The sequence below is a fragment of the Natator depressus genome, chromosome 5 (assembly GCF_965152275.1).
Source record: "Natator depressus isolate rNatDep1 chromosome 5, rNatDep2.hap1, whole genome shotgun sequence".
Classification (NCBI taxonomy): Eukaryota; Metazoa; Chordata; order Testudines; family Cheloniidae; genus Natator; species Natator depressus.
Window position 1 is genome coordinate 86858474 of NC_134238.1, and position 18530 is coordinate 86877003.

At 39.5% G+C, this 18530-nt stretch overlaps 1 protein-coding gene across 3 annotated transcripts in view; it reads left to right on the forward strand.

The window, feature by feature from the left end:
• SLC35D2 (solute carrier family 35 member D2) overlaps nucleotides 1-16916 on the forward strand; it is a 28375-nt gene extending 11459 nt beyond the window's left edge. The window contains exons 5-12 of one of the 3 annotated variants that reach the window (XM_074953133.1): nucleotides 232-303; nucleotides 1427-1495; nucleotides 2963-3065; nucleotides 4891-4983; nucleotides 8828-8895; nucleotides 10084-10162; nucleotides 12822-12904; nucleotides 13634-16916. In XM_074953133.1, coding sequence (XP_074809234.1) covers nucleotides 232-303; nucleotides 1427-1495; nucleotides 2963-3065; nucleotides 4891-4983; nucleotides 8828-8895; nucleotides 10084-10162; nucleotides 12822-12904; nucleotides 13634-13721 — 655 coding nt within the window. In that variant the 3' untranslated portion in view covers nucleotides 13722-16916. The remainder of the gene's footprint in view (nucleotides 1-231; nucleotides 304-1426; nucleotides 1496-2962; nucleotides 3066-4890; nucleotides 4984-8827; nucleotides 8896-10083; nucleotides 10163-12821; nucleotides 12905-13633) is intronic. The other 2 variants (XM_074953134.1, XM_074953135.1) reach the window with 2 other exon arrangements.
• Nucleotides 16917-18530: the final 1614 nt, after the last annotated feature.

Consider the following 18530-nt stretch of genomic DNA (forward strand, 5'->3'; position numbering starts at 1 on the left):
CTTTATTTGCAGTGATTAATGTTATCTAATCTGACTCTGGTGTCAGACTGACATTTTTATGTATGGTAACAGGCTGAGAATTTGTTTTGCTAACTTCTTAATGCTAGTCTGTTTAGTTCATCTTCTGCTTAGTGAAGTTAGGTAAGAATTAAACCAATAAAAATGCTTTGCATTTGACACAGTGCTTGGATCATTTTTTTCTTTTTTTCTTTTTTCCTTTTTTTTGGACAGTTTGCCGATGTTTACAGTGCTCAGGAAGTTTACCATTCCACTTACATTACTGCTGGAAATCATCATACTTGGGTGATTTTTGTTTGTTTGTTTGTTTCATTTGCAAAATACCTTTTATTTGATGTCATTACCAAGTGGAGGATTTGTTGTATTCAGTCAGGCTGTTGCATGGCTGATTTTCACTGATTAGAGAAACTCAGAGGAAAAAGTATAGAAACTAGTTAGAATTTATTTGTGAAAATAAAAAAAATATACATTTTTGTGGATCTAGGACAAAATCCGCTCACTTTAATTCATATGAGTGAGTCTAGTGACTTCACTTCGCCTGAGTAAGATAAGCAGGGTTTGGTCCAAATTGTTGTTTGTTTGGTTAAGGTCTGCTCTTTTTAGACACCAATCCTGCAAACTGCTCCAAACAGGCGGAGCCTTGTGCCCACATGGAGCCCTGCTGAAATCAGTGGAGCTATGCAGGAGTTCTGCTCATGCAGAGCAGCTTGCTGGGTTGGGCCTTAAAATGTATCTGCTCAATAAGGCAAAGTGGGCATCTACCAATCTGTGTAAACAGCATTCTTTGGCCAAATTAATTAAAAATATATCAGGTATTTGGTATAAAAGAAATTCAAGTTGTAATAACCAGTCCCAGAATCAACAAACCAAATCATACTGTCAGTTACATAAATGCCACCCCATTGAAGACTGCGGTTGCATCAGTGTACCTGAGGCAGAATTTGTTCCACTGTCACCAGCATTGAAACATATTTTTCTTGGCTTTACTTTGGAAATTATGTAGCAGCAGAGGACCTTTGACAATTTGTGACACTGTTTATCAAGCTGTGTTTACAGAACCCAAAGTATTAGAGCATTAGCATTTTGTTACAATAACAATATCTGAAGAAAAACTATACTTAAATTATGACAAGATTAGCAAGTAAAACATTAATAAGAATCCTGTCAGACTGCAGATTTTATTACTTACTGGTTTTATATTTTCACAGGGTCAAATCCTGAAGGCCTTACAGGCAGAACTCTCCTTGATGTCAGAAAGAACTTTGCTTGCTTAGGGCCACCAAGATTTGTCCTTCTGTTAGCTATTTTCCAAATACTAATTGTTTCTGAAGCCTTTTAAATGGACTGGAAGCCAATTAGTTTCTCTTCTAATATTCTAAATATGAACTTGTCCGATTTTTGTTTACAGGAAACGATATTCACTGGGTATTGTAGTCAGTGTATTTGCCATCATTCTTGGGGCTTTCATAGCCGCTGGGTAAGGCTTTCACTTGATCTCATTAAGTAATGTTTAAAGTTTATTTTTTTCTTTGTTATTCAGGGGCTAATCTGCCCCTAGATGAGTGCAAATCCTAAATTAGAGAAGAGATCTACTTAAAGTGGATGGGGGCGTGGCAGGGTGGTGGTGGTCACAATCATATAAGGGCAAAATCTAGTTCTAACTGAACAATGTTTCTGTTAGCTACATTTTTACTAAGTTTTGCATATACATGCTAATATAAATAACACAGCAAGCCAAGAATACACAAGGACAACTGTTTTTCCTTGTTAAAATTCTAAATATAACATAATCAAACATAAGAACCCTTCCACCCCAATCCTTGATAGAAAGGGGGTGGTCTGTTGGTTGTCATGTAATTAGAGTAGACAGTGTACATAGTTCATATAATTTTGTACAAGTTTAAATTTGAGATGGATCACTTTGGGGGGGGAAGAAGCTGTATTCTGCTGTCTCCTCTGCCTTTCCTGTTAGAAAATTATTTTATTAGGATGGAATTCCATGAGAAATGTAGCATATTTTGGTTAGCTACATACAAAGTATAAAGCAGTTAGGTATAGTAGGGTGAATGATTTCCATCTGGCATGAATTTAATGGCTCCACCATCATTTAAACAAATTGCCCTTTTTGAGAATAGTAACCAAACAAAACAGAAGAGACAGTTATTTCCTGTCGGATTCTACTTATAAAAATTGGTTAGATTCTAATCTGTAGTTACTGCTTGTGTGAAAAAGTTCAGTAAGTATTGACTTACGTGGAGAGGCTGAGGGAACTGGGATTGTTTAGTCTACAGAAGAGAAGAATGAGAGGAGATTTGATAGCTGCTTTCAACTACCTGAAAGGGGGTTCCAAAGAGGATGGATCTAGACTATTCTCAGTGGTAGCGGATGACAGGACAAGGAGTAATGGTCTCAAGTTGCAGTGCGGGAGATTTAGGTTGGATATTAGGAAAAACTTTTTCACTAGAGGGTGGTGAAACACTGGAATGCGTTACCTAGGGAGGTGGTAGAATCTCCTTCCTTAGAAGTTTTTAAGGTCAGGCTTGACAAAGCCCTGGCTGGGATGATTTAATTGGGGATCGGTCCTGCTTTGAGCAGGAGGTTGGACTAGATGACCTCCTGAGGTCCCTTCCAACCCTGATATTCTATGATCCTATGATTCTATGTTGTCAGAACTGAGCTAGATGGAAAAACAGGGCAAAAGTAGAATGGAATAGTACTGATAGTCCTTTATTGTATGAATTTCTGTGAAGAGCTGACTTGTTTGTAATATTGACATGTTTGTGGAAATGTAAAATAGTTCAGCATACAAAAAAGACTTAAGGCAAAACCCTGAATTTGCTGGGGTTTTCAAGGTTTATATTCTTTTGTGTGTGCATGTATGTGTGTGTGTGTGTGTGTGTGTATATATATATTTATATATATATATATATTTTTTTTTCCCCAGATCAGATCTCTCTTTTAATTTGGAAGGCTACACCTTTGTGTTGCTAAACGATATCTTCACGGCAGCAAATGGAGTATACACTAAACAGAAAATGGATCCAAAGGTAATTTTGTGGTGATCAGGTTGCACTTAGTCATTTTGTGCATGTGATAATGGAAAGTCATCTACTGTTATGTGACTTCTTGCGTACGAGCGGGGTAACACCAAATTTAACAAATAGAGTTAATTTCATTTGCCTTCATGTTCCAGTTGACTTACATACTCTTAACATAGATTGGCTTAGGGAGAAGCTGTTAGGAATTTCTCAGCCTACGCATGGGTGAGTAACATATTTGATTTTCACCCAATTTAGCCTTTGAGGCAGAGAGTAACATAACCTTGTTTTACTAAAGAAGGAAAAAATAAACTTCGCTTTCTCAAAAAGTAATTATATCCAGAAACTAGAGTAAAAGCAAAATGTGTTTATGATACCATGCGTATCTAGAAGAGAACAGCTTTTTGGCCACAAATGATCTTTATCAAAGCAAAAGATTATATAAAATGAGCTGGGAATGATGTTAATCTCAATCCAGTTTTTAGTAGCCAAGTGTTTTATATCACTAAATGTGCCAACTGTTGTGGTGATGCTGGTATAATAGGTGGCATTGGAGAGCCCCAGAACTGCATGTGCATGAAAAATGAACCATCTTGCCCCAGTGGGTGGTTCCACAAGAACATGTTTGAAGCATATAAGTAAGGACTTTGTGGAAGGTTGCCTCTTTCCATGCTGTACCCACCTGGGTGGTATTGTGACTACATTAAGCAATTTAATCTCACAATCATTTTATACTTTTTTTCCCAAACTAACAAAATCTTTGAATTTTACTCTGTTACTTTTAAAAAGAAGCCATTTTGGAGTTATAATTCTTGTTTTCTTCAGTTTTTCTTGCTTTTTTCTAATGCAGAAATGACCAAAACAAAATGGTGCAAGAATAAACTAACACAAAAAGAAAAGATTATGCACTAATCCCTTGTAATTCAAGAAGCAATTTGCTCTTCAAAACAAGAAGTGCTATAAAACTGGTAGGTTATATAGCCTTAAACACCAAGCATTAAACACCTTGGGTGAAATCCTGGCCCTACTGAAGTCGATGGGAGTTTTACCATTGACTTCACTGGGGCCAGGATTTCATCCCTACACTGATTATATGTCCTTTAGTAAACACAGAGGTCGAACTGAACTTATTCTGTGCATTGTACTCCATCTATTTCTGTAGAATTTAGGCTTTCATTTTAAACCAAAAATTAAAACCCAGATATTTGGCTACAGTCAGGGACCACACAGTGTAGCTAAAAGGTGACCTTTGGACTCCCCTGATTCTTGACTTCCCCTGTACCAGGCAAATCCGCCAACAAAATATACAGCAGCCCCAGGATTGCTCTAGGTTACATCAGTTGCCAGTGACTCAAAGCGCTCCATATTACCACCATGGGATCATCCCTTTTGTCCTTGTCATACCCACTACACTGGGACTCGGGAGGTGATATAGGAGCCATTGTGTCAGCCCTACACTACTGAAGATTTCCCCTATGGTAGATGTGGTGAGTTCTCTCATGGACAGCTATGTCCGGCTAAATTCTTCAGCTGTGTAACACAAAGCAGTTAAAGATTTAGGCCTAACTGAGTTTCTAACTATATGGTTATGGATATGTATGTTTGAATGTGAACTAGTACAGTGTTGCTTTACTGAGTCTGCAGACAGGCTAACTGAAATGGTAAGTCAGCTCAGTGTTTAGTTTTGAAACCTAATGATAACAAATTTGTCAGTTAAATTGTATTGCATGAAGTTTTGCACATTCATAAATAGATTGCTTGAAGGGACATTACAGGGATGCTGGTTGTTATCAAATGGTCCAGGTTTCCAAAAGGTGTGTTTCATTTTTCACAGGAGCTGGGAACATATGGAGTCCTTTTCTATAATGCTTATTTTATGGTGATACCCACAATGATTCTTAGTTTCTCCACTGGAGACCTTCAGCAGGTGAGCAGCACCGTTAGACATCTTACACTAGTACACTACCCTAATTATTTCACCCCTTTTAGTTATTTTGCTGTATCTAGAGTTCCTTGAAACAAAATGCTCTAGCCCCGTTCTCCAAATTTAGGGCCACCTTCTGCCCAGAACTACATCCCTGGTCAATCCTGTTAATTTCATTCAGATTGCACATGATGTTAGTCCAGCTATGTTCTGGCCATGAATTTTTCAGCCAGCTAGGAAGATTTTTTTTTTCAATGTAGTGAAGTTCAACGACATAAAGTGATGAGTAATCACATGGTAAATTCACTTTCTCATTTTTTCTCCATGATAAAGAACAAATAAAGCTACCCTAATTAGCACAACAGTCTTTCCTTTTGACCTTTTCCCATTACAGTTAGAATTATGAGATTACTGCTCTCAGTATCTCTCATTTTGACTCTCTGCTTCATGGGTTTTTACAAGGCACCTTCCCCTCTGTATTTGGAGGCCAGCATTTGGATTCCATATAGCTTGGGCTTTCTCTTCACCAGAAAGATCCTGCAAACCCTTACTATAATTAGTGGTCCTTAGCCATATTACTAGTCCTCTTCCAGTCAGTGTGTAAAACTTACTAATGACTAATGAATAGCAGCTGGAATTAGTGTGCCCAAAATAAGGTCCCAGCTGTGTCATGTGATTTATATGAGCTTTCAGTTTTGCCAAATGCTCTAAAATGAGGCTGAGAGTAGCCAAAGCAAGCAACTTCCATGCCATCTAGTCTTCTATCAAAGAGAGAATATTCAGAGTTAGCTAGACCCCATTTCCACTGGTGACCTACATATAACTTAGTTATAAACCCATGATAGCTCAGTGGCCCTTCATAGATAATTATAGCACATCAGTGGAGGCAGTGTTGCACAGTGGATAGAACACTGGAGACTCACATTCTATTCCTGGCTCTGCCACTGGCCTGCTGGATGACCTTGGGTAAGTCACATTGTCACTGCTCTGTGCCTCAGTTTCCCCATCTGTAAAATGGGTTAATGATACTGACCTCCTTTGTAACGTGCTTTGCGATCTACAGCTGGAAAGTGCTATATAAGAGTTTATGTATTATCATTAATATTTATTATTATTCATTATATTGTTCTTTGCTGCATGTTGGACACTTAGTTCTTTGTGTCATTCATACTGGTGTGTTCTTAAAATTCTGCAGTTAACTGGAACATTGTCACCCACTACAAATATATTATGGCTTAGTTCAGTCCTCTGTGCAAAACATCATCTTCTGGCTTCAGTCCAGTGAACCTGTGTCCCCATCACAAAAAACACAACTTACCAGGGCCCTGGTTGGCAGTCTTAGTGGAGCCTAAGCTTATGTGGTTATAGGGATTGAACTGCTCTCTCACACTTAGATGTGATCCCTGTAAGCAGGGTTGAGGCATTTTGATGGGAATGCATGAGGAAGTCTGCTCTGCTGCAGTCTGCGCTATGCTTGTTCTGTGAATAAATCAAGGATTTCATTGTCCTAGGCTGTTGCTCTGGCACCTTTCACAAGCAATTTCATGCACAGTTTGTTTTTAAAAAGACCCCGCCCCACAAATATATCATGGCTATTGAGAACACATATTTGTACCTATTAGAATTAAGTTCTGTTACTATGAATAAGAGACACTTGTATAGCTGACCCAGCATGATGAGTATACTTCAAATAATGGAAAATGCCATGGTAATGTAGAAACATTGATGAATGATCTGTAGATCAAGGGAGATACCTGTTTTTACCTGGTTGTCATGTAACAGAAATTTTTGTTGCTTTGGTGCTACATTACAAGGTTTTCTGCTGTAATCCAACATGGGCACTGTGCAGTCTGTGCCCTGTAATGAGAAGAAACAACCACATGCCAACCAAAATATTTGTGTTCAATCTGTGTGGAATGGAAACTGTTCCCACTCCTGCTGACTCATACAGATCTGGTAGAGTAAAGCATCCGGTAGGCTGCTGTGAGGAAGAGGTAATCTAGGAGTGTCTGTTGTTAATTTGTCCTTTACACAGCTGGCTGATTAATTGTTAGTGGAGTATGAACTAACAAAACAGAAATGAAGTCTCTTCAGTAACTGTAACAATCATGATTCCAGTTTATCATCAAAATTAATGCAAATGAATCTTATTGACACATTTAGTAGAGACTGATATGTGAATTTTGTGTTTAGTTGTTTCTTCCCAAGGAACAACCTTCAGAGTGATATATGAGCCTTTTGTTTGACTAGATAAATGAAATTTTTGAGATACAGAGTAGTCCTGCCCCTGCACAATGGGAACAAATCTTGTTAACATAAGCGAGTGTTTTGATCTCCCCACACAACACACAATTGCATCTTTTTAGGGAGCAGAGTCAGGGCTTCTTTTCACCTCAAAGGCAAAAACGTGCACTTCTAAGAAAATATTGCCCAACACCCATATGTGAAAATGGTAGAAAAATGAGTGTTCAGTATAGCTAGCCCTCCCTTTTATACAGCTGTGCATAATGGGTGTTGAAAGGACAGAAGATCAAACAAATTATTGTTAATTCCCAAAGCAGCTACAGCTAAGAATCCAAACAAGTCACTTGCGGGATCTGATTTTCAAAATATAGAGAGGCCAAACTGCAGTCCCTCTTTGCATGCACATTTACCATCTGTGCCCAGTAACTGGAGAACTGCATGTAAACAAGGCTAGCAGGTGCCTGCCTGCTTGTATGTGAGTAAATTCCTGCTTTGCATGCAACATGCAGTAAGTATGCCTGTAAAAGAAGGTGTGGATCTTAACTCCACTTATGAAAACCAATCCCTGGTTTACATCTGTAAAAGGTAGCATAAAAGAGGGTGGGGTATTTTAATTGTTGAGGAAGTTTCCAAAGGTTAAGATTTTCTCCCCCTCTAAATTATATTGTATCTGCATGCTGAATCCAGCAAACACTTCTTCATATGAGTAGTCCCATTGAATTGTCAATAGTCCTTATGTGGGTTGAGTAGAATGGGTCTAATTACGTGAATAAGGATGATTTGCACGATTGGGGCTATAGTCCCTTCTATCCAAGGATCTCCTCTAGTGCTTTACAAATATTTACATATTTTAGTCACAAAATACCCCTGTAAGATTAAGAATTATTATGTCCAGCTGTACAGGCAGAAATTGAGGCCCAGGCAGGTTAAGTGACTTGCCTTGGGTCACATCAGAAGCCTGTGGCAGAGAGGGGACTAGATCCCAGAGCTGTTTATTTCTAATCTCATGCTTGAAAACCTTCTAAAAGACACACTAGTTTGTAAAATCTCACTGAAAAGAATGATTAGGGTCTGATCCTGTATCCAGTAATACCTGTAGCAATGATCCCTTTGCTTTCAGTAGGTGCAGAATTAGGCCCTAAAAGCTGTAAATATGCAATACATTGATATAGAATAGGTGTCTTTTCTGGAGAAGGTTTAATTCTTTATCCTTTCACTAGTTTAGTGTAAATTCTAGTTTGTTGCATATTAATGATATGCACTATTAGGCAAGAGCATCCGTGAATGAGAGTTCAAACCAAGATTCTGTATAAAGAATTATTCATTTGTTGCATAGTATTTGCAACATGCAGTCTAATGTGACTGCTCTGTAAAGACTGCTATAACAGACAAAATTAAAGAATACGTTACAAATCAATTGGGCTGTTAGCCAGCTAAATGTATAAAACTATCTCCCATGTGAATTTAAACCGTCCATAGTACTAGCGTGATTTGTAATCCGTTGTTTTTCTTATTTTGAACATTTTCATTTTTAACAATGTTTCCATGAAAGTATATATTTAATTATACCGTATTTAATTGCATATTTCTTTCTTTTTAATAGGTCACAGATTTCAAGCACTGGACAAACTTTTTATTTCTCTTTCAGTTTCTTCTCTCCTGCTTCTTGGGGTAAGAAGGGCCGTGATAAATGAAGAGGTTTTGGCAGCAATTTTATTTCATCTCTCAGAAATTGTAGTTAGTTAGGCAGAAAACAGTAAATCCTCAAGATAGTTCTCTGGGAATTTCTAGGAGAAAGTACTTCATTGAAATGTAAGATGGTAAAGCTCAGGAGATTTCTAAGAACATGGACTATTATCAGAACACTTGCTGGCATTTTTATATTTATCTTTTATTTTAACTGTGGTGGTCAGAAACATGAATCTAAAATGTCACCTCTCTCCAAATTATATGAGTTTATTTCACTGAGTTTTATAGATTGTATACTCTTTAGGACAGGAACCATGTTTGTTTATTCTTTAAAGCACCTAGCACAATCTGGGTGCTATAAAAATTCTGAATGTGAATAAAACATGAGCCTTTGCTACAGTTAGCAGAGCAAATAAAAATATAGGAAAGTGAGCTGGATTCTATTATGTCTTACCTCATCACCAACCAGCGTCAAATAAGCACACGTAACGAAATTGGTACTACGGGTGGTGATTTAAGAGGCAGAGAAGAAACAGCCTGATGCGTATCTCGGGTGGGGCTTGTACAGCTGACATTTATAAAAATCAATTTTAGACTTGTAATCTGAAAAAATTTGGTATGGGAGTCATTAAAAGAAACTAAACCATAACCCTACCATGTCTTCTTTTAGAGCTGTTTTTTCAGAATGTTAAATGCACTTTTAAGGAACTGATAAGTTTGAGGATTTCAGTAGGGATTTGATCATGCAAGGTCCTGAGCACTTCAAAGTGCTCAGGAGCATCCTAGACCCCCATTAATGTTAATAAGAGATAAGGATGCTTAGCATCTCTTAGAAGCTGTCAGTGCCTTGAAGGATCATTTAGGGGTTTAGGTCAGTTTAGGGGTAGTCCACAAACCTATGGACAGAGCTAGAAACACAATCTCTATAAAAGAAGCTATAGCACAATTTAGCACTAGAAGTGCTAATGTAAACCTCACTATCCTGGGTCACACTGAAGTGGGGCTATTCTGTATTGTATTTAACGTAACCCAGTGTCAGTCATATGTTTTTTTTACTTTAAAAGTCATAAACCTTTTACTTTTGATTAACTGGAATACCATTGTATAATGCTGAATTGTTTAATAGATTCATGTGGAATGGATTTACTAAGATTTGTTTCTTCGCCTTAGGTTTCTCTTAATGTATTCTACGGTCCTGTGCAGCCATTACAATTCTGCACTTACGACATCAGTGGTTGGTGCAATCAAGGTAAGTGGTAGCAGGAAAAAAGAGTGAGAACATTGAAATAGTGAAGAATATTCAGATGGTGAAGAGTATTCAGTCACCAAGTGTCTTGCTGATGTTGTGAGTGTCTGTATGAGCTGGAAACTCAACAAATGGCTAATCGATGTCTTGGTGGCAGTGCTACATTTTGTCAGTACAGGAGATCCACATTAGGAGAATGAGTATAATTTCTCCCAGAACTAAGTGAAGCTCAGATGTATTGTAGAAATGAACATGACTCAGGCCTTGGCTGCTTGATAAAGCTGCACCAGTGTAACTAAAGGCCTGATTTTAAACTGATTTAGTTAATTGATGCAAGCTCCTGTGTGAACACATTTATTTCAGTTTGAGTGACTTATTTTGGTTTATCTTAAACTGATTCCTAATTGACTTAGGATAATACAAACAAAGCATTGTTTAACTAAACCAATTTAAAATAACAAAAATGCAACTCCCTCATGTAGATAAGGCCTGAGTGTCCATGTGAGAAGGTCACTGACTTCACAAGCACCTCTTACCAGCCAATTCATGGAGGAGAACACAAGAGTTGTCAAATGAAAGAAGAGTACTGGTAAAAAAAAAAAAAAAAAAAAAAAGCCTGTTAAAATGGTTCTCAGTCTCAACAAAGGAGAGAACACCCTAAGCATCTCCTTTAGAATGGCCTTGGTCGGACTGGCTGCAAAAGCTTAGAGAAGCCCCACTTGGATGGCTCCAACATGTTTAAATTTGTCAGAGGAAAATTGAAGTCGCTGTCTTCTGAATGTTTTCTTTTCTAATTCTGGCAAGCATTGAAGTGGAAACCTTATCTCTCAGATATGATCCATGCATTGGTGTTTTAAATTTTGTACTTGTGCCCTGAGACATCTGGTTAGGGCACCTTACAAATCAGAAAATAACGAAATAAATGCAAATCATTACAGGCACAGTAAAATCAATGCCACAGCCATGGCTTTCTGTACTGATTCACATATACCCACCCCAAATTTGCAGTGACATAAGAATCCTTTATGCATTCCATCATATTCAAGGGAACAAGGATCTTCCAATACATGAAGATGCAAATAACATACCAAAATTCTGACTCAAATCTACTAAATCTTTTTGGCTTGCACTGCAAGACCTCCGAAGACTTGGATTTTCCCTGGAAAATCACTGGTGAGCAAGGTGGAAGGATGCCAAAGTCCTGAACAAACACTTCATCAAGGACCCAGTGGTTTTTCACTCCCCTAGGAAATATGGTCCACTTTGAATGACATCCACACATCACAAGGCAGATGCTCCTACCTTCCCCGTAAATGGGGACTGAGATGCAATCCTATTTGTGACTGTGAAAACGGACTTCAAATTAGGGAACACATCATCAATTAATGTCCCAAATGATCTGATCCTATCTCTGCCATCCATTCCATGTCACGTGAAGCAATTAATTGGATTGCCAGTTGAGACTTGGATAGCTAACATTTCTGTTTTAAGCCACACGAAAGAAGACAACGACTAAATAAGAATAGCATAACTAATTGCTGAAAGGTTTTTTGAATTTTGAAAGGCACTTAGTGACTCTAACTCCCGAGAGAAACAAGGTCATTGACCGTACTAGATGCCAAAACTTGTGAAACAAAAGTGTTGGCAAAATGAGCACAGTGCATAATACCTTTCCTTCTGTCTCCAGGAAAAAAATTCATTTTTTGAAACTTAAATTTTTTTTTATTAAAAGATGTGTTCATATTGACCTACAGCCAAATGGTCTGACTGCCTTTTAATTCTGCAGAGTAAAACACTGAACCTTGTAGAACAACAATAAATCATTTTTATTTTATTTTCCAACATTCCTCTCCCCCCCCTCACCCTTTTTTGGAGGACATGAGACCTATTTTCAGGAAATTGGAGGTGAAATGAATCCTAGAGTATGTCTTCACTGCGAGAAAGAATGTGTGCTTAGCCTACCTAATCCATGTTAGCGAACTTGACTTAAAATGGCAGTGAAAACATGGCGATTTAGCTTTTAACTCAGGTTAGCAGTGCGAGTTAGAGCCTAAAGGGGAGGCTAGCATTGAACTTGAGCTTCTAGCCCAAATTAGAGGCTGAGTTGCTGCTGCATCTTCACTGCTATTTTAACCTGAGTTAAGAATACACCATTTTGCTGTGAAGAGGAACCCTCCTTATATAGCAAAAAGTAGCATCCATTTGGGGGGGGGGGGGACAATTTGTGCCTACAGTTGAATAGCCAGTGCAAATCTGAATACCTGCACTTCTACACAATTGCAGACATAAATCAAGAAGCTATAGACACAGATGCTGAGATTTTCACCTGAAAAAGAGAGGTTGGGCTCAGCTGAAAATGCTCCTGCAAAAAAGGGACATAGCAAAGTATTAAAGAAATAGTCTTTGGAATTTCCAGTCCTTCAAAAACATTCTACCCGAATCAGCTTGTAGTGAATTGTCCCATATTTGGGAAAATGATGAATGTTTATTATATATTGTTTTTACATTATCAGTAAACTTGCCACACTGTGAAACTGATTTTAGTAATAGTTTTTGAAGTGAGAACAGCTAAACGTGTTCAAAAGCAAATTGACTTGATGACATTTAAGATCTCAGAGGCTAAAATTGTTTAGTAAATGCATGGCTTTTGATTTCTTTTCAGAATATATCCATCGCTTATATTGGAATGTTGGTTGGTGGAGACTACATATTCTCTATATTAAACTTTATAGGGCTAAATATTTGGTAAGTGGAATCTGAATGGTCTTCATTGGGTAAAACTGAGAAACTATTCCTTAATGAGGACCAGTGTGTTTTTGTTTCAGTTGGCCAATTTGGCTGAGGTAATTGTGAAACCTGTGACTGGGCAAGTGCTATATGTTGCCTCAGGATGTAAAATTCATTAGGATCAGTTCTAATTTTTATGTCTATTTATGTTTGTTTCTGTATATTTATTTTGTCATGTTAAGATTGTAATTATGTAGATATGCCTACCATTTTACTACTGGGAGCTGTAGCTCATTAGTTTTTATGAGCAGAGGTGGGTCTTGTCAGTTTGGGGAGAAGCCATCTAAGGAAACTCCAAGTATTGCAGGAAATGGGAATGTTGGTTCAATGAGATGTGCTCATTCCTGTGACTTGTTACTGAATCTGTGTGCCAGGATGGTGTACTTTCAGTAGGAGTAATCATTCTTCATTTCCAGTTCTTAAAATCTGTTGTGTTACCTGCATCCCACCCCATATGGGTGCTATAGAGTGGTTATTTATTGATTTTTTTTTTCCCCCATATAGTCAGGGCCAGATTCTCTGCTCATGTAAATCAGTGTAGCTCTACACTATATAAATTTACACCAGCTGAGAATCTGGCTCTCTGTCTGTAAAGCACTTTGAAATCTTTTGGAAGGAAAGTTGTTATACATATATGATTTTTGTCAGCAAGTATCCCTGATCCTGTGTCTGCTCTCTCTTCTTTAGCATGGCAGGAGGACTGAGATATTCATTTTTAACATTACGAGACCACAACAAACCTAAGAAGCCTACAGATGAAGAAAACATGTCTTGATTCAAAGAGCTAACAAAAATGAATAATGTGAAAGGCAGTGAAGATGCAAGCCCACTAAACAGCACTGCCACAAAGTTAATCAAGCACCTGCAGCAGGAATGTATCTGAAATGAGAAAAATCTACCTCAGTTACCATTGTGCACACACATCTTATAGGCTCAGAAGTGTTCTTACACACAGTGTCACAACTTATTTTTGTTTTATAACCAAGCTTCACTTATAATATGGGAACATCTATCCAAAGTAATTGGCTAGTTGTGACCGTCTTTATTCTTGCTATTGACAATATTTGTACTCAGCCAAATCTTAAATTTCTTGCTCAGTTTCCATCAATCCTTGTGAGGCAAAACTCCCACAAAGACAATGGGGGCTTGATTCATTTCTGTCCAGTACTGTAGCAGATCACCAGCGTGGCGCCTCTTGCTGGTTGTCCAGGAATTAGCTCTCTCAGGACTGGAGCACTATCTATGGGCTGGTGGCTCGCCCTCTGTTACCTATTCTCTGCAGTCCCTTTATCTCCACCACATATAGGCCTCACGTCCCTCTCAGACCACAGTGCCCCTTATCTTGAGGTGCTGCCCCTCACCCAGAGAACTCCACTCCCCTGAGCCCACCTCGCCTCAGTGACCCACTGCCAGTCTTCATCTAGCCCCTTTACACAGGGGCAAACTGCAGTGTGCAGTGGCCACTCATCATTGGCTAGGGGGCTGGACCTGCTCTCTTTTCCTGCAGCCCCTGTACCTCAGGCCTTCCTGTCAGGCTTCAGCCTAGGAGGTCACCAGGCCTGAGCTTCCCAGCTCAGCCTGCCCCTTCCCCAGCACTGCTCTGTTGAAGGTACCCTGTGCTTCCAGGCAGCCCGGTCCTTCCCACCCCAAGGCGCGAGTGAGACTGCCTGCCTCCTAGATCACAGTCCTTTTTATACCAGCCCTACGGGGCCCTGACAGCAAGGCCTCTGCCTGGGGATTTGCCAGGCTGGAGCTCCCCCAGCTCCTCCTGCCCTTCCCCAGCACTACACTGTCCAGGGTACCCTTTTCCTCTTTCAGGCAGCCAGATCCATCTCTCTCCAAGGCTGGAGAAAGACTGACTGCCTTCTGGCCCTGCAGCCCTTTTATAGGGCCCAGCCTGGCCCTGATTAGCTGCCTCATAGCCTCTCCTGGTTGGCTCTCAGCCCCAGCCCTCTCCAAGGGCTGGCTTTTAACCCTTTCAGGCCTGGAGCGGTGTGACCACGCTGCTACATGTACCTTGTGGACTTATTTACACCTACAAAGAGGGTGTACAATGCTACCAAATCAAAATGGTTTTACACCCACTTTGCACTAGTGTAAATGACTGCACAACTGGATCCTGGCTCACTACAAAAGCAATTTTTCCTCTTGGTATTGACACCTCCTCATCAATTATTGGGAGTGGACCAACCTGACTGAATTGGCCTTGTCAGCACTGGTTCTCCACTTGTAAGGTAACTCCCTTCTCTTCATATGCCAGTATACTGTATTTATGCCTGTATCTGCAATTTTCACTCCATGCATCTGAAGAAGTAGGGTTTTTACCCAGAAAAGCTTATGCCCAAATAAATCTGTTAGTCTTTAAGGTGCCACCGGACTCCTCATTGTTTTTGTGGATACAGACTAACACAGCTACCCCTCTGATACTTGAATCCTGGGTGTTCCTGTATAAGGAGTGATTGAAAACTGAATAAGGAACTCAGGGTACAGTCCAGTATGTTTTGAAAAAGGAGTTCTCTCTTATCCTTACCAATTCTCTGCTTCATTCTTCCAAAGAAGCTATCATCCTCGGTGGTATCACAGTCTGTTGCCACAATCATGATTGTTTTGTCATAAGTGGATTATTCTGACTTTCTGCTGGATCAAATGAAAGGAAGAGAAGGGCAGCGAGAGAAATATTTATTGTTTAAAGAGAAATACCTTGGCTGATTAGCCAGTACTGCATGGAAAAATCTGAGAGAGACCAGGTCATTTCTATTCAGGTATTCATACTTAGATATCAAAGGTTCCCCTCTGCACATTGTTTGTCAGCACGTAGCTTGGAACACTACACAGCAAATGCAATTACTGTGCACTGACTGGAGCAGAAAAAAATCAATGGCACACTGAAGACTGACTTTAAGCAATAATGTTTCATTGATGCAGAATTGTTGATGTTCCACGGTGTGCCATGTACATAATAATAGTTGAAATCACCTAGAATATCTGGTTTTGTTCTGTATTCTAAACTCAGACTGTGTTCCCAAAGATTCACTAAGGAGGGGAAGATAGTCCAGTAGTTGAAGTACAAAACTTGAAATTGGGTGAGCTGAGGTCTGTTCTTGCTTCTGTCATAGATGTTGGACAATAACATAACTGCTCTCTGTCTTTTCTTATCTGAAAAGGCAGAAAATATATATTTACCTACATCATATAGTTAAGTTCATCAATTTTTACAAAGCATTTGAGATCCTCAGATGGTGCCAGGGGGTGTACAGTGATTATTAGGGTTCTCAATTTCAGATATGCACGAGCCAAGTTATGATTTTCTGTTGAAATCATGAGAAGTGTTGAAGTTTCACAAGATTTTGACATGGAACCAGGTAGATCTGGATAGTATTGATTGACTGAGTTTCAGTTTGAGATTTGAGGTTCAAACTCAGCAAAACTTGGAGTGCAAACCCATGTGGACCATAGGAAGTGGCATTCTCAGTCAGCAGCAGTCCGGTATCCTCTCTGACAGTGGCCAGTACCAAATGTTTCAGAGGAAGTTGTCAGAATCCCACAGTCTGCAAATGTGGGATATCTGCCAGTCTCACCCTGATCTCTGATAGAGGTTGGCTTAAGCATTGAAGCACAAAGTTCCTAAATGTTTGTTTGTCATTAATTATAACTCTGGATATTCTTGATAGCCATGTAATTATCCACTCTCTTTTTGAATCTTAAGTTCTTGGCCACAATGACTTCCTGCGGCAAGAAGTTCCACAGCTTAAATCAGGTGTTGTGTGAAAAAAGTATTTCCTTTTATTGGTTTGAATTTCCCACCTTTTTAGTTTCATTCACTGTCCCCTTGTTCTCGTGTTGTGAGATAGGGAGAACAGAAGCCCCCGCTCTACCTTCTCTGTACAACTTGCTCTTTTATACAGTATAATTCCAGTTATCCAAATACCATTTTTCAAAAAATCCTAGTTTATCCGAATCCACAGTGTGGCGCCCCCCCCCCCCCCCCCATGTAGCCCTATCTTAGTGAATCACCCACTGATAAGTTCTCAATTAGCCTCTTAACACCCGCTAGCACTACTCAACAGCTTCATATCTGTATAGTGGTTCTTAGTGGTTATTGCAGCTAGTGAGATCTAATCTTGTTTGCACAGCTTGGCAGGACAATGTAAAAAAAAAAAAGTGTGTGTGTGTTAGGATCTCAAGCAGCAAGTACACATTCTCAAGGTCCTAGGCCTGGCCTACACCTAAAACTTGGTCAACCTAGCAACATTGCCCAGGGCTGTGAAAATTTTCATGCCTTCAGCACCGTAGTTAGGTCAGCCTACCCCCCTATGTGGATGTGGCTAGGTCAACAGAAGGATTCTTCCATCCATCTACCTACTGCCTCTCGGAGGGGTGGATAACTACATAGATGGAAAAAATCCTTTCTGTTGATGTAGGAAGCATCCACACTATGGCACTACAGTGGCACAGCTGCAGCATTTCTACCCCTAGAAATATCAGCATTACTCCCTGTGTTCTCTGTATTTCTGTATCTGTGAAACTGCAGCTCAGAATAGCATTTCTGTTAATCTGAATGCCCAGTTATCTGAAAGTTTTGGATGTACCCCAGGCCATTCAAATAAACGGGAGTGTATCGTATGCTTCATGCCCCCATTTATCCATTTCCTTTTTAAGGTCAGTGTGGATCAAACCAAAAATAGTGTTTGTGTGAAGCTTTGTAAAGTGAAACCACTGCATTTTGAACAGTTCAAAGAATGGCCTAAGAGCTAGTCTACTCAGTTAAGTCAATAAGTTTCACTATACTGGTATTATTATATTGGCATAGCTATCCCAGCAAATTTCCCTGTGCAGACAAGCCCTAATCCAGAAACCAGTATGTGATCTTTCCATCTCCATTCTGTGAACTATTAAAGAAAAGCAGAACAGGTATTGAAATGCCATTTCATCATTATAATGTTCAAACAACACCCTGGTATTTTGTTAGTATTAGAGAACCACATATTATGAATGTAGATTTAAAACATCCTGAAGTTTGGGGGGCATTTGTTTCCATGGTTATGTTTCAGCCTAGAAAAACGGAGGCCATTTGCAAAAACCAGAGCCAGGTTTGGATTTTAAACCCCAGAGGTTGGGGGTGTCAGATGCAGCATTTGGACTCTGGTCCATCTCTAGTCAGTGTGTTTGCTAACTTAATTTAAAATATAAGCCATGCTGCTTGATTGATGAAATCTTTTTTGCAGGGTATTTAACCTGCTGATGAATAGTTTTTAGCATGAAACTGAAAATTACCTCAAATTCTCACAGGTACTGTGTAACCCTTTTCTGCCAGCCCTACATCAGACTGGAGAGCAAAGAGCCTCTCCCCGCTCAAGATCAAACACATCCTTGCATTCCCAGGACCTGTACTGTCGTTAGGGCAAGCGTCTCGAAAATGAGGAGAGCAGAGACACTGCACCTTCTCCAAACGTGGCACAGTTGGTCTCTTTCTAGCTGTGGAAGGTATTTTGCCTGCTAGAGATACAATATCATTCATCACTGCTGCTGGGTGATGCAGCCCTGCACTTCCACTGTCTGCAGTTGAGGCTGCATGCCATGACCA